This window comes from Pongo abelii, chromosome 3 (genome assembly GCF_028885655.2).
Source record: "Pongo abelii isolate AG06213 chromosome 3, NHGRI_mPonAbe1-v2.0_pri, whole genome shotgun sequence".
Taxonomy (NCBI): Eukaryota; Metazoa; Chordata; class Mammalia; order Primates; family Hominidae; genus Pongo; species Pongo abelii.
The window spans coordinates 97541112-97568461 of NC_071988.2; the positions used below are offsets into that span (position 1 = coordinate 97541112).

Genomic DNA, 27350 nt, shown 5'->3' on the forward strand with positions numbered 1-27350 from the left:
GCACTCCAGCCTGGTGACAGAGCGAGACTCCGTCTCAAAAAAATAGAATAAAATAAAATAAATTAAAAAAAAATAACCACAACTGAAATTCACAGAGTCAATATAGCATGTTTTAAGAAACAAAGGTAGCAGAGGTGAGATCACAAATTATTGTATCTAATCATAAAGGCACTGTTTTCTTAGCAATCAAGGATGGTTTTGGTACAATTTTAGGCTTCCAGAGTTTCTAGGTGACAGGAAGGGAGATTTATTTCTCTACAATAAACGGCAATGACAAAAAGTATCACTGATCCTTCTCATTCTTTAAGCTATGTTTCCTACATGCACTTTCTGGACCCCACAAAGTGCCAGCCATTAGCATTACTTTATCATTTTATTGACATTATTAAGAGACTGCATTCTACCAAGTACTCAAGTCACTTTTTGGTGGTAAGTCAGGTGCTCATGGAGACCTTTTTACTTATTCTTGTCACTAAGGATATCAGGAACATCTTACATCTTTGATCTTACTGCTCCTGTGACTATGTTAGCCTGAAAAAGAAAACTTGGCAAAAAGTACGCATTATGACTACATTTTAAAATTCAGAAACGCCTTCTCTGTAGGATAGGGTTTTCCTTTCTGCTAGGTGATTGGGATACAACACAAATTGATACATTCAGTTCCTGTCTACATACCTCTTTTGTTCAGAACAATTCTATTTGGTTAATAACTATTTAGTTGATAATTACTTCATATGTTTAGTTAATAATTACCTTATCCAGAGCAACTTCCATATTAGTAACCTTTTCTTTCAAACGGCGTTCCTGAGATCGCAGAACTTCCAACTCCCCAGCCATCTTGTTTTTTTCTGTGGCAACAGTACTCAATTCCTGACTGAGTTTACTTTTCTCTTCTTTCAGAAAATGTTTCTCCTACAATTATATGAGAGAAAAATATCAGAAATAACCTGTTGATGTAGATGCTGAAAGGTAATGGAAATATAAAATTCTTGTTTAAAGGACCCTGAACTAGGTAAGTTTAATTTATATGCCATTTAATTGCTTCTGAGTTGTGGTTGGGAGCTGCTGGGAGTATGTTATTATGTACTCTCTCCTATTTTAATCATTGCTGGTATTATTACTTCTTTCTAGTCTTAATAAATCTTTGATAAAATCTACAAAATATGAAATAACTATATTGTCATAAAAAGACAGTGTTTTAGTGAATTGGGATCAAATAATCGTATATCAAATTTTACTAAAATTTATTTTAAACAACAGAGATTTTTAAAAGATGCATTACTTGAAAGTTTTATGGATTTCTATTTTGTTTCAAGGTGGAATATTGATTTCACAAATTCCTATTGCAAACCCTGTGACAGAAAAACAAATGGGACATATAGTTCCTGCCCTCAAGTCACTTAACAGCCCAATGATGACAGTGAGCTTACTGATATAATAGTCTCTGCTATTAAACAACATTTCATTAAAATTAGTTCATCCCTCCAAAAAAGCGCCATGGAATATGTATACAAAAATAATAAATGTATAGTTGTCAAGTTAAAATACATCAGTGTGTTGAGTCTATATTTCTTTATGTATTTTTTCATAGTGAAAAACATTTACTGTAAATAAGGTAGAAGGTGTTGCTACTGTAAAATGCAAAAAAGTTCTCCTTTTCTGATTAGATTAGGCAGAAAAGGCTTCAGAAGGAAAGAGGAATTAATTGTATAGGCTTTCTCCTTTTTGTTTGGAGGGAATATCTTAGAACAATGATGAATATTTTCCTTTAGGCAAGGCAGGCATCTTTGTTGACTCCAGGCAGTAACCTCTTAAAGCCATAAGTGCCATCAGGAAGGATAAGCACTGCTTTAGGTTCCCAAAGGCAAAAAAAAAAAAAAAAAAAGGAGAAAGAAAAAAGTGAATTCAGGATAAGAGAAAGGAAGGGAAGAAAAAATTGGAAAGAAGAAATAAGTCTATATGATAAGGGGTATGCACAAATGTAGGTTTATACTTGTTAATATTTAGCTGCAAATACTCTGATTTTGGCAGCTCATCATGGATAGTAAATTAGCAATTACTTTGGTTGCACTTATTTTCTACTTGTCATTTACTTTTTCACCTCTATTATGGTCAGTTCTGTTATAAATCTTCTTCCGAAATAGACACTTTTTCCAAAGTAATGGATATACCAGAGAATATTTGAGCATTAGGCAAACTTCATGGTTGCTTATTCGTGAATGAATCTCATTCATGAGAACCACTAGGTCAATGCATTAAACTCAACCTAGCTAAACACAGCTGCATAGGAATACACAAGAAGCATACATGCACACTCCTCAAACACCCACCTACCGGCTACCTCAGTTTTACCATGTGTTATGAACCACATCCATCCACATCCGGTGTTACAGGAAACTCTCCTCCTACTCCTCCACAATAACATACAAGCTGCATATATACTTAAGAAAACATCAGGTCATTTTCAAGACAAAGAGCTATACTTATTGTTGTATTTATATATTTCTTAACAATTTAGTATGTGTAAAACTGCTATTGTTTTTATTAGGTTCCTATTATTTTATGTGTCACTAATTAAATTTGTTAGTGTGGTGCTCCTGATCCCATTGTTCCCATAAGCCCTGTGGTTTTTATTACACAATTTTGCATAGCACAGCGATTTTTACGCACATGTATGTCACATTATAATGGAACTCACTGTATTTTGTTTATAATCATTCCTTGCCTCTACCAAGAATGTTCTTTTTCCCATTTCCCACGTTTAAAATAGTAGCTGTCTTTCAACATCCTGCTCAAATGCTTTTCTAGGAACTTTTCCCTTGTTCTCTCACCTAGAAATAAGCTTTCCTTTTCCCCTTGCACTTGCATCTCTGCTTCATCTTATTCTGCCTTGTGGTCTGTCTGCGAGTGAACATGTTGGTTTCCCCACTCTGAGGACAGCAACCCACCTTATTTGCATTTGTCATTGCCTCTTCCAAAAACTGTATCTTGCTCTGAAGGGCATCTATCTGACCTCTTTTGGCTGTGATTTGCTTTTGCATCCCCATTGCCACTTTCATAGCTGGAAAAAAAAAAAAAGAGGCAAACTATGCCTTAGGTTCTTAGGTTTGAGAGACTATGGTAATTTGATGGTTAAACTTTATGAGAAGGTGACAAGTAAGATCCTCCAAGGTATCTGGGCAGTTTCAAGGAAAAGATCATGGACAAATGTCTTCGGTTTTCATAATATTGGAATATAATAACTTTTAACTACTACTAGAGATTTTTAGCTGGGAAACATACATATAATCATGTTTTGTAGGGTTTTTGCCACTGGGATTTCATTGACCATGATACGTTGCCACCTTTCCAGTAATAACAATAACATTGACTAAACTCATACTTACCCATGTAGGGAAATATATAATATATAATATATGTACTTGTGTGTGTGTGTGTGTGTGTGTGTGTAGACATGGGGGGTGTCACATAAATAATAATATATATTGTATTATTACTAAAATGATTTTTCCAGAAACTCATACTTAAAATACTGCACGAGACATCTAGTATATCTTTTAAAGGGTCCAGTGATATCACAAACCCTTCAATTTTTATTCTCATGATTGGTGTCATGTGCTTGGAACTCACTACCATCTCAGTAGCCAAACTGCCAGCATAAGCATATCTGATTTTTTTTCTTATAGTCAGCTGAGGAAAAAGGATTGAAAATGCCACAGCTTTGAGTCCAGTCTGGCTATAACTTAGAGGTTAAAAAGAAAAATGAAAATATACCATTCATTACAAACAAGCTATCAGAATGAAAGGTCTGACTTGTCATTAACAAGATGTAGTTCTTCTATCTAAACTGTCAAAACAGGGTCAAACTGACACTGTATATTGATTTATTAATAGGTTAAAAGTCTGACATCATTTGCTCACCACTTTGAAGAATTACGGTCTGATTAAGTGGATCATGGTTGGCCTTGAAAGGTAATTTTCTCAAACGAATGTTTTTTTTTAATTTTAAGCGATTTAATAAATAAAAACAAGAATTTGAATGAGAATACAAGGGTTCTCTAGGTAACTTAATGATTGTAATGTCTCTGGGGTGGTTGTGAAGATGCCGGACAGTGAGGCAGGGTTGCTGTCTGGGGAGCAGGGGCAGCAGACCCCAAAAGACCTCTCGAGTGACTTCTCCAAACCCAACAAGTTTATCTGTGTTAACCAGCAAAGGGCCAAACCACACAAAATATGAAACACATCAAGAATTTGTGGTCATCCTTGCACAGAGACTATGGTAATCTTCTTTATATCGTTCTAATTTTAGTATAAGTGCTGCCAAAGTGAGCACAAAAATAAATCTTCTGACATTAAAAAATATTGAGAAATGGAAAAACATATACTTTAATTAGATAAATATTAATATTTACGGTCAGCTAATATGGTCATGTCCACAATTATATGAATAACATGAACTGGAAGATAACCTTTTTATCTCTCTGCATTAGTATGGGCAGCAAGGTAAAAGAGGAGTAAGTCTAGGTGGTGAGAAGGTCCCCTCACCTAACAATTCAATTTCCAGGATTCCTTCCCATTTTTATCACAGTGAAGGAATCAAGAACTGCCAACTAGCCAGGGACCTACAGTTTATATAGTGTACATGTTGAAAAATAAAGGGTTGAATGGAAATTACTGGTAACTTGTATTTATATCCTTAAAAATAATTACTTGACATTAATAGATACTGAGATCTGTTAGAAATTACTGAAATAGCCACTAGAAAGGAAAGATTCAGATAGTTTAGGGATTAAATTAACTCCATGGTAATTTCCCTAAAAACAATTAACTACTGCTACATACCCTCCATCATTAATACCTACTATTGTATATTTCTCACATCATTTAGCACTGTGAAGAGGTGGTAGGTAACGTATTTGAGTTTGTGTTTTAACAAATTTAGTCCATTAAATTAAAAACAGAAGAAAAAATTTTAAATCAAACAGAGCATACCATGACCATCAGATCCTTCCATTGACTTTAATGTATTTCTTGTCTGTTCTAGTTCAGACTGTGCAGATTTTAATTGCATTTTCAACTTATTTGTAGTCATTTCCATTTCTTCACTTTTGTTTCGGAAATTCCTTTTTAAGACTTCATACTCCTCTATACAATGTGACAATCAATAATAGATGGTTACTTTTTTCTATCCCATTGTTAATTAAGTATATTTTATTTGTAATTAATGATCACAGAATTTTAGAACTGGAAGAGAAGTCATTTAATTACGTCTTCCTTTGTTACAGAAATGAGATGTACATACACAATTCCAGGGATATGACTCTTTCTTTCTAATCTGCTTGGGTGGATCCTATTCCTCCTTTACCCACTTATTACTCATTGTTTTTTCCCAAACATTGTAATTAGTTTGCAGTTATTTCATCTTAAACCTTCTTCTTGGATGACCATGTCCACTAGAGTAGATTTAACCACCATCTGCTGGTAGATGAATCTCCAAGACACTATAAGTAACCTGAGGCTGCCATCTGTCTTATCTGACTTATCTCCAGTATCTGTGAAAATACCTGGCACAAACTCATCATTTGATATACTGCAATACACACGTGCATGCACACACACACACATATTTATTTATATGTATCTATTTATATGATTAGATTTATATAGAAAAAGATCAAAGCTCCAGCTCCATTTGTCCAGACATCTCCATGTAGATGTCCTCGTGCCACCTGAAACCAACTGCCTCACAGTGACTACATCTCATCCTCCAGCCCTGAAGCCTGCCTTTCCTTCTGGTTCCCTCTCCCAGTTGCTGACATTGCTTTTCCAATACCACAAACTAAAATCCTGAAACCTACACTTAATCCCTCCAACCACTAAGTTCTGTTGATTTAACCTCCAAAAATATTCTTTCCTTCCATTCTCACTGCCACTGCCTTAATTCAAGTCCTCATTCTATTTATCTGGGATGACTGCAAAAATCCTCCTTAACTGCTTGGGCTGCCTTTCTTTTCTCTAATCTACTTACTAACACAGTCCATCTAAAATCTGACAAAAAATCTCCTACTTAATATCCTTTGTGGGCTCCACATTACCCGGCTCTACCTATCTATTCTGCCTTATTTCTTAGCCCTCATTCGTTTTACTTTTGCTCCAGCAAATACTTCTGAGGCCACATTTTGATATTTCATGGCTTCATGCATTTGCCCATAATGTTCTCTCTGCCTGGAATGTCCCTTGCACCTCTTTTTCACCTGAATTCCTTTTCCTCTTTCAAACCCAGTACAGACATCACTTCCTATAGGAGGTAAATTCTCTATCCTCTGTGCTATCTTTGTACTCAATACACTTTCACTGTGCCTCACACACTGGTTATTCACCCATTTCTATCTAGGTTTATCTCCCCACTAGACTGTGAGCTTCATTGTGGGGTTTCCAGGTTCTATCACAGTGTCTTGCATAGTAAATGCTCAGTAACTTCTGACTTTATGAAGTACATGATACTTCATACCATACTAATATGGTTTGGCTCTGTGTTCTGACCCAAATCTCATGTCCTATTGTAATTCTTAGTGTTGGAGGAGGGGCTTTGTGGGAGGTGATTGGATCATGGGGAATGATTTCCCCCTTGCTGTTCTTGTGATAGTGTGTGAGTTCTCATGAGATCTGGTTGTTTGAAAGTGTGTAGCACCTCCCTTTTCTCTCTCTCTCTCTCTCTACTGCTACCATGTGAAGATGTGCTTGCTTCCCCTTCACCTTCCACCATGATTATGTTTTCTGAGACCTCCCAGCCATGCTTCCTGTGCAGCCTGCAGAACTGTGAGTCAATTAAACCTCTTTTCTTCACAAATTACTCATTCTCAGGTAGTTCTTTATAGCAATGCAAAAACGAACTAATACAGAAAAATGGTACCAGAGAGGTAGGATACTGCTCTATAGATACCTGAAAATATGAAAGCAGCTTTGCAAGTGGGTAACAGATACAGGTTGTAACAGTTTGGAGAGATCAGAAGAAGACAGGAAGATGTGGGAAAGTTTGGAACTTCCTAGAAACTTGTTAAATTGTTGTGACCAAAATGCTGACAGTGATATGAACAATGAAGTCCAGGCTGAAGAAGTCTCAGATGGAGATGAGGAACTTACTGGGAAATGAAGTAAAGATCATTCTTGCTATGCTTTAGCAAAGAGACTGGCAGCATTGTGCCCCTGCTCTAGGAATCTGTGGAACTTTGAACTTGAGAGAGATGATTTAGGGTATCTGGCAGAAGAAATTTCTAAGCAGCAAAGTGTTCAAGATGTGGCCTGGCTGCTCCTAAAAGCCTATGCTTATTCGCATTAAAAAAGAAATAACCTGAAGCTAGAATTTATATTTAAAAGGGAAGTAGAGCATAAAAGTTTGGAAAATTTGCATCCCAACCATGCAGTTGAAAAGAAAAATCCATTTGCTAGAGAGAAATTTAAGGCTGCAGACATTTGCGTAAGTAAAGAGGAGCCAAATGTTCATAGCGAAGACAATGGGGAAAATGCCTCCAGGTCATTTCAGAGACCTTCTCAGAAGCCACTCCCCTTACTGGCCTGGAGGCCTAGAAGGGAAAAATGGTTTAGTGGGCCAGATCCAGAGCCCTGCTGCACTGTGCAGCCTTGGGACATGATGACCTGCATTTCAGCTGCTCCAGTTCCAACTGTGGTTAACAGGGGCCAAGGTACAGCTCGGGCTGTTGCTTCAGAGAGTGCAAGCCCCAAGCCTTGGAAGCTTCCATGTGGTGTTGGGGCTGTGGGTGCACAGAGAGCAAGAGTTGAGGCTTGGGAGCCTCCACCTAGATTTCAGAGAATATATGGAAATGCCTGGATGTCCAGGCAGAAGTCTGCTGCAGGAGCAGAGCCCTCATGGAGAACCTCTACTAGGGTAGTGCAGAGGGGAAATGTGGGGTTGGGGCCCCCATACAAAGTCTGCACTGGAGCACTGCCCAGTGGAGCTGTGAGAAGAGGGCCACTGTCCTCCAGACCCCAGAATGGTAGATCCACTGACAGCTTGCACTGTGTGCCTGGAAAAGTCATAGGCACTCAGTGCCAGCCCATGAAAGCAGCCATGGGGGCTGTACCCTGCAGAGTCACAGAGGCAGAGCTGCCCAAGGTTTTGGAAGCCCATCCCTTACATCAGCATGCCCTGAACGTGAGACATGGAGTCAAAGGAGATTATTTCAAAGCTTAGAAATTTAATGACTGCCCTGCTGGGTTTCAGACTTGCATGGGCCCTGTAGCCCCTTTGTTTTGGCCAATTTATCTCTTTTGGAACAGGAACATCTACCCAATGCCTGTGCCCTCAATGTATCTTGGAAGTAACTAACTTGTTTTTTATTTTACAGGCTCATAGGTAGAAGTGATTTGCCTTGTCTCAGATGAGACTTTGGACTTGGACTTTTGAGTTAATGCTGGAATGAGTTAAGACTTTGGGGGACTATTGGGAAGGCATGATTGTGTTTTGAAATGTAAGAAGGACATAAGATTTGGGAGGGCCCAGGGGCAGAATGATATGGTTTGGCTTGGTGTCCCGACTCAAATCTCATGTCCTGTTGTAATTCCCAGTGTTGGAGGAGGGGCCTTGTGGAAGGTGACTGGATCATGGGGGCGGATTTCCCCTTTGCTGTTCTCATGACAGTGAGTGAGTTCTCATGCGATCTGGTTGTTTCAAAGTGTGTAGCACCTCCCCCTTTGTGTGCTCTCTCTCTCTCTCTCTATCTCTCTCTCTCCTGCTGCCATGTGAATATGTGCTTGCTTCTCCTTCATCTTCCACGATTTTAAGTTTCCTGAGGCCTCCAAGCCATGCTTCCTGTACAACTTGCAGAACTGTGAGTCAATTAAACCTCTTTTCTTTATCAATTACCCAGTCTGGGCTGGGTGGGGTGGCTCATGCCTTTAATCCCAGCACTTTGGGAGGCTGAGGCAGGTGGATCAAGAGGTCAGGAGATCGAGACCATTCTGGCTAACACAGTGAAACCCTATCTCTACTGAAAATACAAAAAATTAGCCAGGCATGGTGGTAGGTGCCTGTAGTCCCAGCTACTTGGGAGGCTGAGGCAGGAGAATGGCATGAACCCAGGAGGTGGAGCTTGCAGTGAGCTGAGATCACGCCACTGCACTCCAACCTGGTGGACAGAGTGAGACTCTGTCTCAAAGAAAATAAATAAAATAAATTACCCAGTCTGAGGTAGCTCTTTACAGCAACGCAAGAAGGGACTAATACACATACCAACCATAAACTGGAGTGTTTCACTGTTTAATGTAAGGCCATGGATTTTTCCTTTCAATAAATTCACATGTCTATTTTCACATGTCACTTCATTAGTAAACTTCTAATCAAGCTATTTGACTCAAAGGACTCAAAGTTTCCACTTTCATAAACACAAAACTGTACAGACAATGTGATTTATGTGAACACCTGTTTTCCTTTTGGAAGCCTGGACTCTGGATACCTCACACTTCTCTTGGAAATTCAGTACAGAATTTCCAGTACACTGAGGGCCGACTAAAGTTAAGGTCAGTAAGTGTAAGATGTGGGAACTCTTCATGAGAACTATGAGATTTCATGCTATGAATAACTCCATGGGGGCAGCATAACTATTCATGTTTGTCATGTGAGTGAGACACCCTTCTTTTGCAATTGTGCTAGGGTCTACATTGGCTTCACTGCTAAGACTCTTATTTTTTAGTAGGATTTGCGCCGAAGCAACATACCTGAAAGATTGTTTAATTCATTCCTACTTGTTTTCACCTCATTTAATAATTGATCTCTCTCTTGTTTGATGTCCTTCACTGCACGGAGCCGCTCAGAGCCTGCATTCACCAGCTTCACCTTTTCCAGCTCCAAGTCACTCACTCTGGCCTCAAGCTCCCGGATCTTTGCATCTTTTTTATCTTTTAAAATCTAAATATATGGATAAATACAAAGGATAGATATAGAAGTAAAAAATATGTGCATGTATAGTTATAACTGATAGCTGCTAACACAGTCCTAAAATCTGACAACAGTCTCCTCCTTAATATCCTTTTCTGCCTCTTATCTGTATTCCATCCATATTTATTATCTTTTCATTACTTCTCAGGACACTAAATTTGTATTTTATTATAAAGCATCAATGGAAAGTGGGAAAATATTTCACTTTCTTTTGACCTTAGATGTCAATTCCTAGTATTGCTTGCAACAACCCTTCATTATTCCTATTCTATCTCCATTCATTCAAAAAATACATATTAAGAACCTTCTTTGTGGCAGGAACTATTTTACATGCAAGGGATATAGAAGCAGGGCTATGACGAGGGTAATGCAAGTGAAGCAGCTAGGTGAGGGCCTCCAACCTGGGCACCTCACTTACCTCACCCTAGTCCTGGCCCTGGATAGCAATAAACAAAACAATGTCTTTGTCTTCATGTCCTCCTCTAGTAAGAAGAGAAGAAAACAAACAAATATTTAATACGTCAGGTAAGAGGAGTAGCAAGAATAATAATAAAAGCAGGTGAGGGGTATAGAATGAATGCAAGAGAGGGCTTGCTACTTGAGGTAAGCTGGTGTGCAGAAAGAGTTCACATAGCAGGTTTGGGTGCTCTCCTCAGAAAGGCCAGCTTACAAGGTTGGCCCTTGACTGTCGTCTGGGAACTTGGATTTTGGGAGGGTTCCCACCACCCTAATAAGAGTGGCTCAGTGTGCCTAAACTGTTTGTGCAAACAATGTGTTTATGCTGAACCCCTGCTTTCCTTCTGGGAGCCTAGAATCTGGATGCCTGCCAGGTAGAGGGGCCTATGGGACCAATCTCCAATATAAAAACCCGGGCACTGAGGCTTTAATGAGCTTCTCTGGCTAGCAACACTTGACAGGTGTTGTCAGTGTCTTGCTGGGGCAGGCGGTGGAGTAGGAAGTAAGCATGTCCTGCATAACTCTACTAAGAGAGGGCTCTTGGAAGCTCATGCCTGGCTTTCTCTGGATTTTGCCCCATGTGCCTTTTCCTTTTGCTGATTTTGCTTTGTATCCTTTCACTGTAATAAATCCTAGCCTTGTATATGATTATATGCTGAGTCTGGTGAGTCCTCCTAGGGAATCATCAAACCTGGGGTCGGTCTTGGGGACCCTGCCACAGTTGGCAAGGAAAGGCTTCTCTGATGATGTAACATATAAGCAGATGCTCCTTATGCTCAAGGAGCATAAGGCCAAGCCACGTGGACAGTCTGGGAAGAGCTCTGGGTACAGGTAAAGTGTCTGGGGAACAGCAGGGACATCAGTAGGGCTGGAGGGAAGTGAGCTTGGGGTAAGCAGGAGATGAAGTCAGAGGGGCCAAGGGAATAATCAGATTGCTCAGAGGCAATGTAAGAACTTGAGCATGCATTGTGAGTGAGTCAAGAAGTCATTGGACAGTTTTGAGTATGAGAGTGATGTAGTGTAACAATTTAAAAATACAACTCTGGCTCTAGTATGAAGGAAAACAGTGGTTGGCGTGGGGTAGGGGGAGAAGCATGGAGACCAGTGAGAAGGCAACTGGAAGAGCAAACGAGAGAGGTGGGAGCTTAGACTGGGGTGGTTTGTGGTGGTGAAAGTATCTGGTCCTTTGACTAGAGTAGGGAATGTGAATACAGCAACTCTAATGTGACGTTTCCAACTAACTGTCAGAAACCCCTAGCATGGCATGCTTCTGCAAACTCTGACCCAAACATTCCTATTCCTTCTTCACAGAGGGCTTTCCCCTACAATCCTTTCTGACTCTTCTCTGTTAGAGGCACTACCATGTTGCCAGTCTAAGTTTGAATTCACAAAGTCGCCATGTCTTTCCCTGTCCCTCACCCCTCATACCCAGCTGTTGACCAAATCCTGCCCAACCTCCAGGTCTGGACTGCCATCACTTCGCATATGGATTGCCACAGTGCCTCCTAACTGGTCTCTATCTGTGTTGGTAAGGCTTCCTAGGAGGACCCCTCTCTTCCCAGGGTGTAGGTCTGTGTTGTCTAACACAATACCTGCACATGACTCTGGAGCACCTGGAATGTGGCCAATCTAAGTTATGTGCTGTAAGTGTGAAATACACACCAGATTTCAAAGACTTTGTATAAAAATAGAATATAAAATATCTTGGTGATCTGTTGTATTGATTATAATATTAAAAACACTATATTTTGAATATGAGTTAAATAAAATGTTATTAAAATTAATTTCACATTTCTTTTTATGTGTCTACTAGAAAACTTAAAATTATACATGTTACTTACACGGTATTTCTGGTGGACAGAACTGACCTAGATCCTTCCAAATAAGTGACATTTGAAAAAAATATTGACTTTCTTTGGTCATCAGATTGTTTCCCCAAATTATCCCCCTACTAGCCTTAGTATCCTGGCAGATGCAATTTGACTGCTATAGCAGCAGTTTAACTGCGGAGACCAATGATACATCTGAAATATAGCCACATGACAAGCTTTTGGCTGTTCAAAAAGGATTGGTGGGGAGTTCCAGGCTTGTCTCACTGCCCGCCTGTGATGGGTTTGGGCAGTAAAGGCCCTAATCTGGGCTATCTGATCTCTGCCTAGCCACTCCTGGCAACTGTCACACTAAATCCAGCTGGCCTCATGCAGTAAGGGATGGGGAAGGCTTTCCCTGGGACAACCTGAGGCATCACAACACACATAGGATGAGTGCTGCTCCTGTTCCACCTCTTGAGGCCAGCTGATAGAATTCAGTCCTTTCTTAGTCTTATTATTTATTTGTTTTTAAGAAAGGTCTAGCTCTGGGGACCCACAGTTATTGAAATAAAAGTCACTCTGCTTCTCTGCTGTCAATGTGTGCCGTACCCACTCTGAAGAGGTGACAGAAACAAGGAGAGAAACCGTACCTTCTACAGCTACGATTCCCCCACCTTTTTTTCTTATCAGATCACAGAGGGAAGTAGATGTGGCATTAGGACTTGAGTTTTAAACTTATGTTCTTTGTGTCTGTGTGAAACTCTAATTACCTAGGAAATTATTCCCTGAAGCTGCTCCAGCTCCATATTTAGGAACTGAAAATTAGTTTTACTCTCTCCAAGCCACTTCTGCATACTGATGCCAGATTAATCCACTTCCAACACTGTCTTCTTCATGTTACCCCCTCCTTCCTACCCCTAAACCTTTAATGTCTCCCACACCATCTCTAGGCTAAATTACAGACTAGACTTCTCCCTGGGCTTGGAATGCCGTCCTTCCTTCTCTTTGCCTAGTTTTTGCCCATTTCAGGTTCCCAGCTCTCTCTGAAGCTTTCACTGGCCCTCTCTAGTCATGAGCTCCACATTCCTTTGAGGCACTAACACAGATCCTGATGGATGCTCTCAGGACCAGCAGCATCCACATCATCTGGCAACTTGTTCAGAAACACCAAATCTCACACCCCATCCTAGACCTACTGAATCAGAAACTCTGGGAGCAGGCCAGCAGTCTGTGCTTTAAAAAGCTCTCCAGGCGATTCCGCTTCTCACTGAGAACCACTGCACAGTAACATCTACTTAGGCTGCCTAGGTTCAAACCACAAGGTAGTGCTGCCCTCCAGCAAGTTAAACTCTCTGTGTCTCAGTTTCTTCAGCTGTAAAATGGGATAATAATAGTGCCTCCCTCATAAGGTTTTGTGAGGATTAAATTGATTCAAGTTTTAGAGTATAAGAGTGGGATTCTCCTGTTTAGAACCTTAACACACTAGCAATCCACTAGGGATCTTCCTAAGCAAGGTAGAACAACCATCCTTTCTCCTCTGATATGCTCTGCCATGCATCACACCTGTTCTAAGGGGTTCATTGTAGGGCTGGCCATTGAGAATTCTTTCTATGTCCCTTTCCATGGTGAGTTTGGTCATTTAAAAATGTATATAATCAGGTAAAAACTTAAGCAATAGAAAATTCTATTTTTTTAATGCAATGAACTTGTTTATTTCCATAAGATGGATAATTATCTATTGCTGGCCCTATTTTTAGAAGGAGGAAACTGAAGCATCTACAGTATATGTGATTTGTCTCCTACTACTCACCAAGTCAGAGATAAAGGTGACATAAATCCTATGAAATCAATTTTTTTAAAAAACCCATTAAGTCGTGTTAAATTTTGATAAGTATTTATCGAGCACCTTCTGGGTGCAAGGCACAAAAATATGGGGCAGGAGGTACAAAGACTAATAAGATGTGTAACCTGGTTGAAGAAGTCTACAATCTTGTAGGGAAAAGGAGACACTGCTACATAAACACACTCACACAGACACACACACACACACACACACAGCAATATAGAATGTGAACCAGGTTTTAACAGGTACAAATAAAGCATGAGAAAGTTCAGAAGCAGACCAAAACAGGAGAAATAAACTAATATTTATTAAATGTTAAATTATTAAGTTACTTAAATTTTAAATTATTAAATAGCCAGAAACTATTAATAGGCTCATTCCTTGATATATACTTTCTGATTTAAGCCTCACAGTAACCCAAGAGGTTGTTGGGAGTTTTTTGTTTTGTTTACTTTTTGGTTGATTTTGTTTATCAAATATCGAAGCCAAGATTCAGCAAACAGTCCAATGTTTCACTGTAACTAAGTAGTGAGAGACGGGGTTCAAATTTAGGTCTGTCTGAAGAGGGAGAAAATACTTTCCTGTGGTATCAGGAAAGACTTCATAGATTTTCTGATCATTTTTCTTTTGTACCCATGATTTTGAGCCATTTTTGAGTCATCCATTCCTTCTGTAATCTGATAAAAGTATTTATCCTTTCTCACAAAAACACACATATGCACATAGAAACAAACACCTTTCAACAGTTTCAGAGTGTCCACAGATACCAAGAACCACTTTTCAGTACAGGTCATACCTGGTAATAAAAGAAATGATATTTCAGAAGTTAAATCACAAAAAAACTCTACAGACCTTAAGTTCCTTTAGTTCCATCCGCCTATCATTAATTTCTTTCTCCAGTTGAGCTTTTTCTACTTGCATAGCTCCAGCAGTTCGTCCATGCTGGCCCACCAGCTGTGTCATGTTCTCAATCTGCTGTCGCAGAATCTCGATCACCTTGTCCTTCTCTGTCATCTGCAGTTTGAGGGCCTCGCATTCTGTCTGCACATTTCTGAGATGATCCCCTTCATTTTTCAAGTGTTGCAGCTCCTGCAATTTCAAGTCCACCCGGGAGCGGAGCTTTGTGATCTCTGCATTGGTAGCCTCGATGGCTCTCTCTTTTTCCTGGAGAGAAGTTGTCAGGTCCGATATTGTCCTCTCTGAGCTCTCCAGAGTCATTTTCTTGGCTGTCAACTCTTCTACTACTTTGCGCAGCATCTCTTTGGTGGATTCAAGCTGAGCAGTCAAGGAGGATACTTTTTCTAGACTTTCATTCTTTCCTTGAATTGCTGCCATCTGATTGTTAAAGAAAAGAGAATTTCATAGATTTGGGAGGATAGGTATAGGCAACCTCAAGAGATACAAATTAACTTAAAAGCCTGAAATCATGAATTAGGCAATGTTTAGTAAGTTTTTTTTTTTTTTAAGAGATGGGGGTCTCACTATGTTCCCTAGGATGGTCTTCTCAAATTGCCAGCCTCAAATGATCTCCTGTTTCGGCCTCCCAAAGGGCTGGGATTTCAGGGATGAGCCACTGTACCCAGTCATGTCTAGTTAAATTAACTCAATCATTTTGCTGTCAGAACTCTAGCTCTTATAACATATGTAAGACTGACATATGCTAATTAGACCAAGGTGGAGAGGGCCTAATTAAATAATAATGCTCCTCCACAATGGTGTTCTAGAGTGCAGTCTTGGGAAGTTTCCTCTGTGGATGTTTTCTGTACTGATTTAGATTAAGATAACCCTGGCAATGGGGGGAAGGGTGGTGGAATTTACAATAACTACCCCTTATTTTTAATTTCCCTCCAACTTTACCTTTAATTCTACCTCTGAGGAAAAAAATGAATAATGGCTTTTATCCACACACACATTCATATTCTCTGATCCTTGTTTGGAAAAGCTGAAAATTCTAACTTCCAGTTGGTCCTTTCATCTTTCTTCTTGCCCAGGTTAAGCCAGAGAGTAGGTTAATGGCTTTGCCTGGGTCTAAGCCAAGACCAGTCCCTTGGTTTGCTTTCACATTCTGGGAAGCTTACACTTTTGTGGGATGCTTTTTATGTCCCTGTGGCAGTAACTGGCATTAGAACCATGTCTTCCTAGCACAGAAGGTACACTGCTATTAAGAAGGCAGTCCACGTTTTGCTGTTGGTGGGTGCACCGGAATGGAGTGCACTCATCAGTCTCAATCAGTGATGAGGCTCGGGGAAAGAGAGGCAAGTCTCTTTTGGGAGAAAAATAAAGCAAAAAAATCTGTTAGAAACCTTCAATCCTGTTTCTCCTTAGGCTGCCCAATAATTTGATGCTTCTCTGCAGCAGAAATAAGCAATTATTAGGTTACCAATTTTAGGTAAAAGTGAAAAGGCAATGGGATAGGAGTTTAGTTCTACAACAATGTACAAGTGAGATAAAGCTTGACACATTTCGTTTAATTAGTGTCTATATATATATACATATATATACATATATACATATATACACACACACACACACACACATATATATATATATATATGTAGGCCGGGCACAGTGGCTCACGCCTGTAATCTCAGCACCTTGGGAGGCCGAGGTGGGCAGATCATGAGGTCATGAGATCGAGACCATCCTGGCTAACATGGTGAAACCCCATCTGTACTAAAAATACAAAAAACTAGCTGGGCATGGTGGCACGTGCCTGTAATCCCAGCTACTTGGGAGGCTGAGGTAGGAGAATCGCTTGAACCCGGGAGGTGGAGGTTGCAGTGAGCCGAGATCGCGCCACTGCACTCCAGCCTGGGTGACAGAGGGAGATGCCATCTAAAAATAAATAAATAAATAAATAAACAAAAAATGAAATAAAATAAAAAATAAGTATCAGGTTTTCATAAATTGCTCACAGAATCCATAGCTTTATTTTAGGAGCCATTTTAGGTCCATATATGTTAAAAATAAAAAGCTCTATTTAGACATAAAATATTTATTTCCCCCAGAGGAGATTGTTTGGCGATGGCACAGCCTGTGCAGGCACTGACCTGCCGCTCCATCTGGCCCTGACACTCGCTCTTCAAGGCCTTGAGCAGGGCTTCCAGGCGCTGCACCTCCATGTTCCGGTCATCCAGTTCCCGCCGCAGGTGGTCAATGGTGATGCTGTTGCCTGTGTCTCGGTCCCACAGACGCTTATTCTGCTCCTTCTCCAGACTCAGCTCCTTCTCCCTTTTGTGTAGATCAGCCTAAAAAGAGAGAGGAATGCTTTTTTCCTCTCTGCTATTAAATAATTAAGATAAAACATATTGTCTTTATATCATATTTGGAGTTTTTATGTGATTTCAGATACCTTTGATTTTGGAATCTGATTCCTTTTTAATGGCTTAAGAGCAATTATTTCCATGAAAAATAAGTTAGCATTTTGCTTTAAATTTCTAGCATTACAAGTCTATTTCGAGGGACTAGACCTCAAATAATATACAATGAAAAGGAAAATACAGTAGATTTTAAAAGTCATCCTGTTTTTAAGTCTTGCATTTTCTAAGAAAGACATTATGCCTCACATCAAGTATGCTCCTATAATAAAGAAATGCTCAAAAGCATAAAGGAAAAATGATAAGTAAAGGAGAAATGGCAGAATAGTGGCTGGTACTGGAATTGGAGTAGCATCTGGGCTGTGAATAGAATTACCTCCCTTTTCAGTCACTTAAAAAATACATAGTGTTGAATAGGAGCAAAAACTCTAGTCAGACTAGTAAAAACAAAGATATATCTAAGCTCAAATGACTTAGGATCCAAGAGAAAGTTAAGACATAGACATAAGTAACTGGAAGTGGTTTTTCATTAAAGGGACAAAGATAAGGAATACAGACAGAATCTCACTAAAGGGATCAAAATGCTTCAGGATAGTGTTTGAGTTAGACCTGAAGATGCAGAGATTAGGAAGAAGGGACAGGAAAGGGGCCTGTGTGTTTGCTTGGTGCACTGGGTCAGGGTAGAGAGAAAGGATTGGAAAGGTTAGCAGGGTGATGGATCATGAACAGTATTGAAAGGGAGGGTGTCTGACTTTACAGAGAAAGTAATTTTGAATTGAAGAGTGACATCATCGGAGCTATATTTTAGAGAGATATATGCGGCAGCCCTTTACAGGAAGGAGTGAAGAGGAGAAAAACTGGAGTTGGGAACATCAGTAAGGAGACTGCCATGCTTCAGGCAATGAGTAATGAGGGGTTGAACGAGGGGTGGTGATGGTAAGAATGAAAAGGGAGGCCAGGTTTGAGGATCTTTCAGACATTCAGTCTCCAAGATTTTCATATTAGATAGGAGAACACTGAAAAACATGCAAATGTTAGGTAAAGAACTGAAGAATTATGCCAAGGTTAAGAGCTTCTCTACACAGCTCTCAGTTCTATCCTTACCTCAGCTCATCAAACCCTTGTCAGCCTGCAAAGGATGGCTTTACCAGCAAAGAGCACCATTCCCTGGAATGGGGTTTGGTAAGCCGAAAATTCTGTTATACCACTAATACCACAAAAGGGGATTCCAAACATTTCCTTTCCTAAATTTCTCATCCTATAGTTCCTCTAACAGAGGACAGAGTTGCTTCATTATGAGCACAATCATACAGTCCTTTTCTTTTAAAACAACTTCACCTAACCGTCCATTCCAAATTTCTATATACACAATTTGTATGTGTTTTGAATGTTATTTGGCCTTAAAATGAACGTGTAACACTACTTCAGTTTAACGGAATATGGTATCTACTTGAAAGACTATGGCTATGTCAAGATCTCTTCACCTAATATTGTAATAGCTCTGCTTAAGAAAAAAGTTAAGTATACAGAATATCATATTTTATATGCAAAACGAATTGGGTCTAAAATAATCTATTGCATGTATACACAAATATTTTGTAAATTTGTAATTTTATAAAGGAAACAAGTTTTGTGATATATTTTGGTGAAAAACTTCCCAGAATTAATCTTATTCATATTTTAAAGCATAATCTTACCAACAGCTTTTGAAGTTGATCATCTAAATTTCCAGATTCCTGACTGAATTGATCACGCTCTGTCCGGGCTTCAGTTAGCTCTGAGTTGGCAAGGACTAACTGCTTTTCCAGCTCTTCCGTCTGAAAGGAAAGTACAAATTGAACAGTGTCTGATTATGACAGTGGGTAATAGAAAATAAATATAGACTTTGGAAAACAAATGGTATTATTTTGAGAACAAAAATAAGTTTGTTGTGAGGCCGAGTGCAGCGGCTCATGCCTGTAATCCCAGCACTTTGGGAGGCCGAGGCGGATGGATTACCTGAGGTCAGGATTTTGAGACCAGCCTGGCCAACATGGCAAAACCCCGTCTCTACTAAAAATACAAAAATTGGCCAGGCGTGATGGGCCCCTGTAATCCCAGCTACTTGGGAGGCTGAGACAAGAGAATCGCTTGAACCCGGGAGGCAGAGGTTGCAGTGAGCAAAGATCGTGCCATTGCACTTCAGCCTGGGTGACAAAAGTGAAACTACATCTCCAAAAAAAAAAAAAAAGTGTATTGTGATGTGTCTCGTAAAGTTTTTTTTTTAAAGAAAATCTATGCTGAATTTAGCCAGGGAAATTAGACAAAATAAAATATTTAGTACTGTTGAATTTGGGAATTGCCTGTAATACATCTGTCTCCTGTTTTCATACTATTCAAGATTTATCTTCTGGGAAGACATGTTCTATAATTTGGTATTTAAGAAAGCTTGAGGGTTGGCACAGTGGCCCATGCCTGTAATCCTTTGGGAGGCCAAGGCAGGAGGATCCCTTGAGCCCAGGAGTTCAAGACCAACCTAGGCAACACAGGGAGACCCCATCTCTACAAAAAATATTTTTTTAAAGGTTAGCTGGGCATGGTGGTGCACACCTGGGGTCCCAGCTACTTGGGAGGCTGAAGTGGGAAGACTGCTTGAGCCTGGGTGGTTAAGGCTGCAGTGAGCCATGATTGTATCCCTGCACTCCAGCCTGGGTGACAGAGCAAAACTGTTTCAAAAAAAGGAAGCTTGATATGGCATAAATAACATGCTGCAGAGCCTATATAAATGAACTGTATTATACTTAGAAGAGCAATTTTGCTTCAGAATATCAAAGTTTCTGTAATAAAAGGCATTGAATATAAAAGAATGAATGGTAACAAGTTATTAGCTATTGTCATTATTTTATAGCCACTACTTTTTTAAAGGATGAATTCATATATATTTATATTTACAGTCGGACAATTTATTTAACCATTCTAACCCTCATTTTGTTCAACTATTAATATAAAATGGGAATAAAAGTACCAATTTTAGAGGATGGTAAACTGCATTTTATTCTGACAAGGCAGCTGTTTGATCTGTTTGAATATGCATTTCTATGACACATGCCATAAAGTGCATCACTGTTAATAGCATTTCTATAGTTCTTTTTTTTTTTTTTTGAGATGGAATCTCGCCCTGTTGCCCAGGCTGGAGTGCAATGGCATGATCTCGGCTCACTGCAACCTCCGCCTCCTGGATTCAAGTGATTCTCCTGCCTCAGCCTCCCAAGTAGCTGGGATTACAGGTGCCCGCCACCACGCCCAGCAAATTTTTGTATTTTTAGTAGAGATGGGGTTTCGCCATGTTGGCCAGGCTGGTCTCGAACTCCTGACCTCAGGTGATCCACCCGCCTCAGCCTCCCAAAGTGCTGGGATTACAGGCGTGAGCCACCGTGCCCGGCCTCTATAGTTCTTTATGTCTAGGTTCAGCGTATGCTAAGAGGCTAGGATCTCAGACTGTGGAGACTAAGGGTTTAGATTTTAGCTGAGCCAACACAATATCATAACTTAAATAATAAGATATTAAAACAATGAGAACATGTTGATACTTAGTTATATGGTGATATCTTAACTTTAACTAGGTATCTACATTACTATTTTATCATCTACTTTCTAGTAATAGGAAATCTTTCATGTCTGCATAAATGCTACATATTCCTTCTTACCTTTAAGGTGTCTATTTAGTAGATTTCCAATCTACTGTCAATAATAAAACCTGGTTTGGATGATGTACTATGATAAAACTTTCTTAACTAGAGAACATATGACTAAGACTTTTTCTTGAGAACTTTCTAGTTTTACTATTTATTATTTATTTTTAAAGATCTTCACTTATTCAACACATATTGAATTATATTATCTATACATACATATACACGTCTCTCTTTAATAATAATCATAAATAATAGAAGTTATATATATATCCACATATACATATATGACTAAGAAAGTACTAATATATGACTATCAGTTTCCTATTTACCTACAGAAATCAGAGTATAGACTTTAATATTTATATTGGCTATATTCCTAAACTGACTTTGTATCTGGCTGCATGCTATGTATAAAAAGTATTTCACAAGAATTAAGTACACATAAAATATTAGATCACTGTCTAAAATGTATTCCTAGACTCTAATAATCTAATAAAGAAGTACTTTCCAGGAGGCTGAGGTAGGAGGATCACTTGAGGCCAGGAGTTCGAGACCAGCCTGGGCAGCATAGTGAGACCCCATCTCTACAAAAATAAAAATAAAATTATCCTGGCATGGTGGTGTATGCCTGTAGTTTTGGCTAGTCAGGAGGCTGAGGTGGGAGGATCGCTTGAGCCTGGGAGTTTGAAGCTGTAATGAGTCATGATCGTGCCACTGCACTCCAGCCTTGGCAAGAGAGTGAGACACTCTCTTAAAAAAAACAAAAAAGTACTTCTTGTGCTCCTTTTGGGGCATATACAGGAAAAGAAATGAAAAAGCCCCATAAAAATTCAAGCTCTGTAACACAGGTTACTTCCTAAGAAAAATGAATGAACAATATCAATTGATAAAATCTCTTCATTTTTATTATTATCAGGAAAGACTAAATCAGTACACACTTAGTAAATACAGTAAGGCGAAGAACCACAAACTTTACTGTTACACAGTTATCATGTTTGCCTGGCAAGGAATGGGTACATGAACATGATCCGAGAGGCAATATGATCAGGCAAAGAGCCAAACACCTTAGGTTCTTGTCTGGTTTCTGTTACATAACTTCTCTGTGTTTCCATTTTTTTCATCTGTAATTGGAAAGAGTATTCTAGATGATCTCTCATGTTCCTTTCAAATCTAATACTTTTTTCCATGAGAACAGTATTAATAAAGCTGAAACAATTTATTTTCTACTTGTCTTTTGAGCTATAAATTTAACAAGAACATTTCCAATTTGAATTAATCATATGATTAAAATAAATGTTTTCTACTCCTAACCTGGCATAAACCATTTCTATCCTTGAGCAAAGAAAATAATTTGTATATATGCTTTAAAAGCTTAAATTAAGATTTTCTCTTTTGTCTGCTTTCACTTAAAAAAAAAACTTCTGGATAATTATTTCATAACATCAAACTTGACATGAGACCAAATTAAAAAAACAAAGAAAAAGAAACAAGCCAAGTCTTATCTTTCCATCTGTTTATTAAGTATAAGACGTTCCTCCAGCCCCCTGCAGGAACATTTGTTTTGTAGTTGTCAGTACTGACTCAGCTGCTATAGGTCTGCTTTTACCTTTCACTTTTTAGAGTAAAAACATTTATATTAATCAATCAAAAAGATAAATAGAGAGTGAAAGGGAAAACCATTGAAGTAGCAGCTGAGTTGATATAAACAGCTGTAAAAAACACTATAAAGAAAAGCCTTTTAAAATATCTAGAATAAATATTGACATCTGAGATGTATTAAAGGTTTTTTCTTTTTCTTTTATTTTTACATAGTAGCACTGGTTTTCCCTTTCACCATCTATGAATGCACTTTTTGGTTTGGATCACTGGACAAATGAGTATTGGGATTTCATTCTAATCTCACATTGATTTTAGAGATATTGCCAATCATATCAAATCACACGAGGTTTGGTTTGTCTGTTGGTGGTGGTGTTTTCTGTTTTTCTGTGCTCAAAAAGACACAGCTATGGAATAATAAGGGATGCTACAGGCCAGCATGGCGGTGCATTGGCAGAACTATGCAGAGGTTTGCACAGAATCTTCCTGCACAGTATATAGCTCCAGCCAGTGCTACTAAATCATCACTTTTTTAATACAAAATTCAGCCCCAACTGCTTTAAAAGTAGTAAAAATAAACGCTGAATCAACATCATGAGATATTTTTATTGTCAAAAAGCGAAAGTTAAGAGTAAAGCCAAATCTACAGAGCCAATAGTGACAGCTTCTACTGGTCCAAATTCGTAAAGGGGAATTCTGGAGGTTCTCCTAAAATGTAAAGAGAAGAATAGAAAACAGCATTACAGTAAAACACTTTTGTAAGCTACAAAAGCTACATCTCACATTTTTTTGAAGTACAATTTCTATGTTCACCAGCATAAAATAATTGTGTTAATCTGAAGAGAAATATTAACTTCCAAAACAAGTTTTCTCTTAATTTATGCATTCTATTTGGAAAATTTTGTTTAGACCTGTCATGTCATCAATTTTTAAAAATAAAAACACTTTTTAAAATGAAGAAATCTGACCTTGGGAGAAAATAGTAATACTGCCCCTCATAAAACATGTTGATGTTTAATATCAACACACCTTTATTTGTTTCCTTTCACACAAATCTCACTTTTTTTTTTTTTTTTCTGAGACAGGGTTACCCTCTATTGCCCAGGCTAAAGTGAGTGGTGTGATCATGGCTCACTGCAGCCTCAATCTCCCAGCCTCAAGCTATCCTCCCATCTTAGCCTTTCTAGTAGCGAGAACTACAGGCGCACGCTACCATGCCCAGCTAACTTTTTACTTTTGTTTTTATTTTTGAAGAGACAGAGTCCCACTATGTTGCCCAGGCTTGTCTCAAGCTCCTAGGCTCAAGTAATCCTTCTGTTTCAGCCTTCAAAAGTGCTGGGATTATGGGTGTAAGCCACTGCACCTGGCCATGAAGCTCACTTTTAATCACAGCTTTTATGTATTATTTCCTTTGATATTTTTCCTTGTTGTTATTTGAATAGTATATACTGAAATATGCACTGAAGCAACAGAGAAAAAATAGATTTTAAGGTTTTAATAGGCTTTAGCAATGTCAAGTCGTATGAAAATGAAAAATAAAGCAGAATAATTTGTGTTTTTAGATTTTATATTCAATTCATTATAACAAAAACATTTTACAACAATACAGTTTTTTATAATCCCAAGTGAAATCCTTGTTATTAACTTGTTTGATTTTCCTTGCTCAGCTACACCATGTAATTAATGTCACCTTAGGCCAGAGTGTACTTAGCTATATTTACATCACAGTCATCTCTCAGTGCTCCCTGACCAAACCAAAGGGAGTTACTGTTAAGACAGTCTAGTTAACCATCAACTAGGTGCCAGCTCTATTTAGGGTCACTGTGGTGTATTATAAATCTCAGTGATTTATTAAAACTAATGAAGCTGATATGCCCTCCTTATTTTCGTTAGCTATTTACTATTTAAGACTGTCAAAATTCTTTCTCAGCCACTATTTACATTAAAGCAAAATAAGAGAATAATCCTAATATCATGTTTGTATCTATATGACCCGAAAACATTCATGTAAAAAGCTTGCAGTCATTCATCTGGATCTCGTGCTTCTACAATGCCAAAGATTTAAATGCTTATAAAAACTTAGAAATTCTTTTTATACATTTTAGACGGATATTTCAGTATTTGTGAAAAAATTTCCCAATATGTCCAAATCAGCATGATACTATATATTGGACCAAATGCAAATTAGCAAACAATGGGCGAGGCTTCTGAAAGGATAATTTTTCCAAACAACAGTATAATGGAAAGCTATAGCAGTTACCAATCATGTAAGAAACCACAGGTGAGTTGAGCTTTATTTAGTACTTTGCAGCTTTTCAAAAAGTTTGTCAATAGACAATGAGTACTTAATCTTTCCAAAATGATTTGTGATTATTCATGAATATGCATTATTATATTGGACTGTGACACAGCAGCTCTTTTATTTCCTCTCTCACTGTCAGATTGTCAGCTCTCACTTCTGCCAGAGTGCCTACCTCCACTAGACCCAAGTGAAAAAGCACCCTCCCCCCTCATAGTGCACTAAAACCAGCCCCTCCTGCTGTGGTCTGCAGGGTGCGGTCATGACCTTTTGGTATAGGCTTGGTCTGCCCAGACTGGGGTGGACATTCCTGCTATCAATCATCAGGGGAAAAGCTTGTCCTGAGAAAAGAAACTAGAACACAAAAAGCAGGCTTCAGAGAGGCAGAGAAAAGCGTATGTTCCTCTCTGACCTTTTGTTTGTTGATGTACCCTTTAAGCAGTCTAAGGTCCCTTAAGTTGCTCAGAGGCGGCACTGGTTGAAATAACATTGCCACAAGGATTTAGGTTACGGGTTATGCAAGAAGGTTTACAAAAGGAGGCAGTGTTATTCAAACGCAACCCCCCAATAAATTACGAAATCAATTTAGTGAGGTTCAAATCAGCATCTGAAGAGAACAGAAAATAGCTGGCATCACATGTAATAGGAGTAAATATTGTTTTATGAATCTTGTTTCAGTTGCATGTGTATATTGGATCATAAGATGAACTATATTTCTTACTGTGAGTAGCAATGGAAAATATTTGGAAGACACTGCTGTAAAGGACCCACATCTATAACTGAGATTATACAGTTTCATGTTACTCTCTATGGCTTAGACTTTAGTAAAGTCCTGTCTAAATTCCATCCTTATCTTAGCTTTGATAAATGTTGAGGTATCTTATTTCCATGCTCGAACCAAGTAGAAACAGCCCCCTCCTGTGGCCTGCTGGAGTGATAGCGGTAATTAAAATAGGGTGCCCAAAGAAGGGCAAATGTCTGGAAGAATTCGTGCTGCAATATATGGAGCTTTCCTCCATGTACTGTTACCCTATAAAATTGGTTTCATTTTATAAAGGGCGTATGGCAGCTTCCTTATACTCTATTTCTTCTAACCTACTGCTCCAAATAGCTATGGTGTGAGAAACTGACTACAAGTGACAGAACTGTATGTAAATTGTTTCTGCATGGCTATCTAAGGGTCTCTTATAGGTAGGATGACTAAATATAGACTTTATCTTCCAAACGGGGACACTATGGAGATGAGAGGTAGCATTCATAAAACAGGACACTGGGCTAGCAGGTGTAAACCGAGACTGTCCCAGGCAAGCAGCCTTGGGTGATCACCCTTCTTACAGGGAATGAAGACCACCACTCCTCTTAATGGCAGCTCCTTGTTTGTTTCTTAGGGTCTTACTGTTTTACAAATGGTTGAAATGAACAAAAACCTAAACTCTGGATAAACAGATGACAATGATACTGAATAGCTTCTCTTTAGCTATGGAAAGTGAAAGAAAAAAACCAGAATATCAAATATTAATTAATGTGGTTTTAAAAGGAATGACATGACGATGAGAGATGAAGACTTATCCTCCTAATTAATTTTTATGTAATTAATTCATTTAATTAATCTTAACGTTAATTCAGTTTGTAGCTTCACAATGATTAAGAGTTAGGAGTTGAAGTAAGAGAGGAGGTAGGCCCCAAAAATAGTGAGTAGCAGGGGGATCTGGCTGGTATGGAAGTATTTGCTAAAGGTTAGCTAAGTAAAAATAATTAAGATGGTCTTATTTTTTAATGTATTTTTTAGAAACTCACTTAAACTATGCAAAAAATGTTTTGCTAAAAATGAATCAGAGTATACAATTTAAATAAAAATAGTTTATAAATGGTTTAAAATATAATTTAGCATGCTCTTACTCCAGCTTATAAACTGCTTTTAATTTGAAATTACTTTGATTCCTTATTTTCAAATAAACTATTACTAATATGATATTGATTCTGGATATTAAAGTCTCTAGAAGCAGAACAGCAAAACCTAAACTCACCTTGTCTTCATACATCCTTTTGGCTTCCCTTAATTCAGAACGTAGCTGAGAAACAGTAGATTCCAGATCGCTGAGCTGACGCATATACATAGAGTTTTGGTTTCTTGCTTGCTCTCTAAGAAGAGTTTAGAAGGGGAATAAGTGCAAACAGCAAACTAAGAATAAGAGTAACACCTCAGTATTCTAGCTTTTTGACACTATCACTAGTTATTTTATATGGCATTATTAAGCCAATAGTCTTTTATTTTCCAAAACTGACTCTCAAAAGTTTCACCTCAAATATATTGTAAACTGCTGAAGCTGGGTGACAGCTGTATGGGAGTGCATTACACTATTTTCTCTCTACTTTTGTATATGATAGAAAATGTCCAT

At 38.6% G+C, this 27350-nt stretch overlaps 1 protein-coding gene and 1 non-coding gene across 17 annotated transcripts in view; both read right to left on the bottom strand.

Annotated features, from left to right (window-relative positions):
• The window catches only part of CCDC158 (coiled-coil domain containing 158), a 110400-nt gene that overhangs the window by 39265 nt on the left and 43785 nt on the right, over positions 1 to 27350 (bottom strand). For all 16 annotated transcript variants that reach the window (XR_008524565.2, XM_063723462.1, XM_054554075.2 and 13 more), the window contains 8 exons: positions 26979 to 27093; positions 19080 to 19199; positions 17116 to 17313; positions 14918 to 15400; positions 9736 to 9925; positions 4993 to 5145; positions 2949 to 3061; positions 754 to 912 (listed from right to left, as the gene is read on the bottom strand). Coding sequence is in view for 15 of the 16 variants with exons in the window: in XM_063723462.1 (XP_063579532.1) it covers positions 754 to 912; positions 2949 to 3061; positions 4993 to 5145; positions 9736 to 9925; positions 14918 to 15400; positions 17116 to 17313; positions 19080 to 19199; positions 26979 to 27093 (1531 nt within the window). In the remaining variant the exon portion in view is untranslated. The remainder of the gene's footprint in view (positions 1 to 753; positions 913 to 2948; positions 3062 to 4992; positions 5146 to 9735; positions 9926 to 14917; positions 15401 to 17115; positions 17314 to 19079; positions 19200 to 26978; positions 27094 to 27350) is intronic.
• Positions 4228 to 4333, bottom strand: LOC112133221 (U6 spliceosomal RNA). Its single transcript, XR_002914903.1, has one exon. It is a non-coding gene; the product is annotated as a U6 spliceosomal RNA (small nuclear RNA).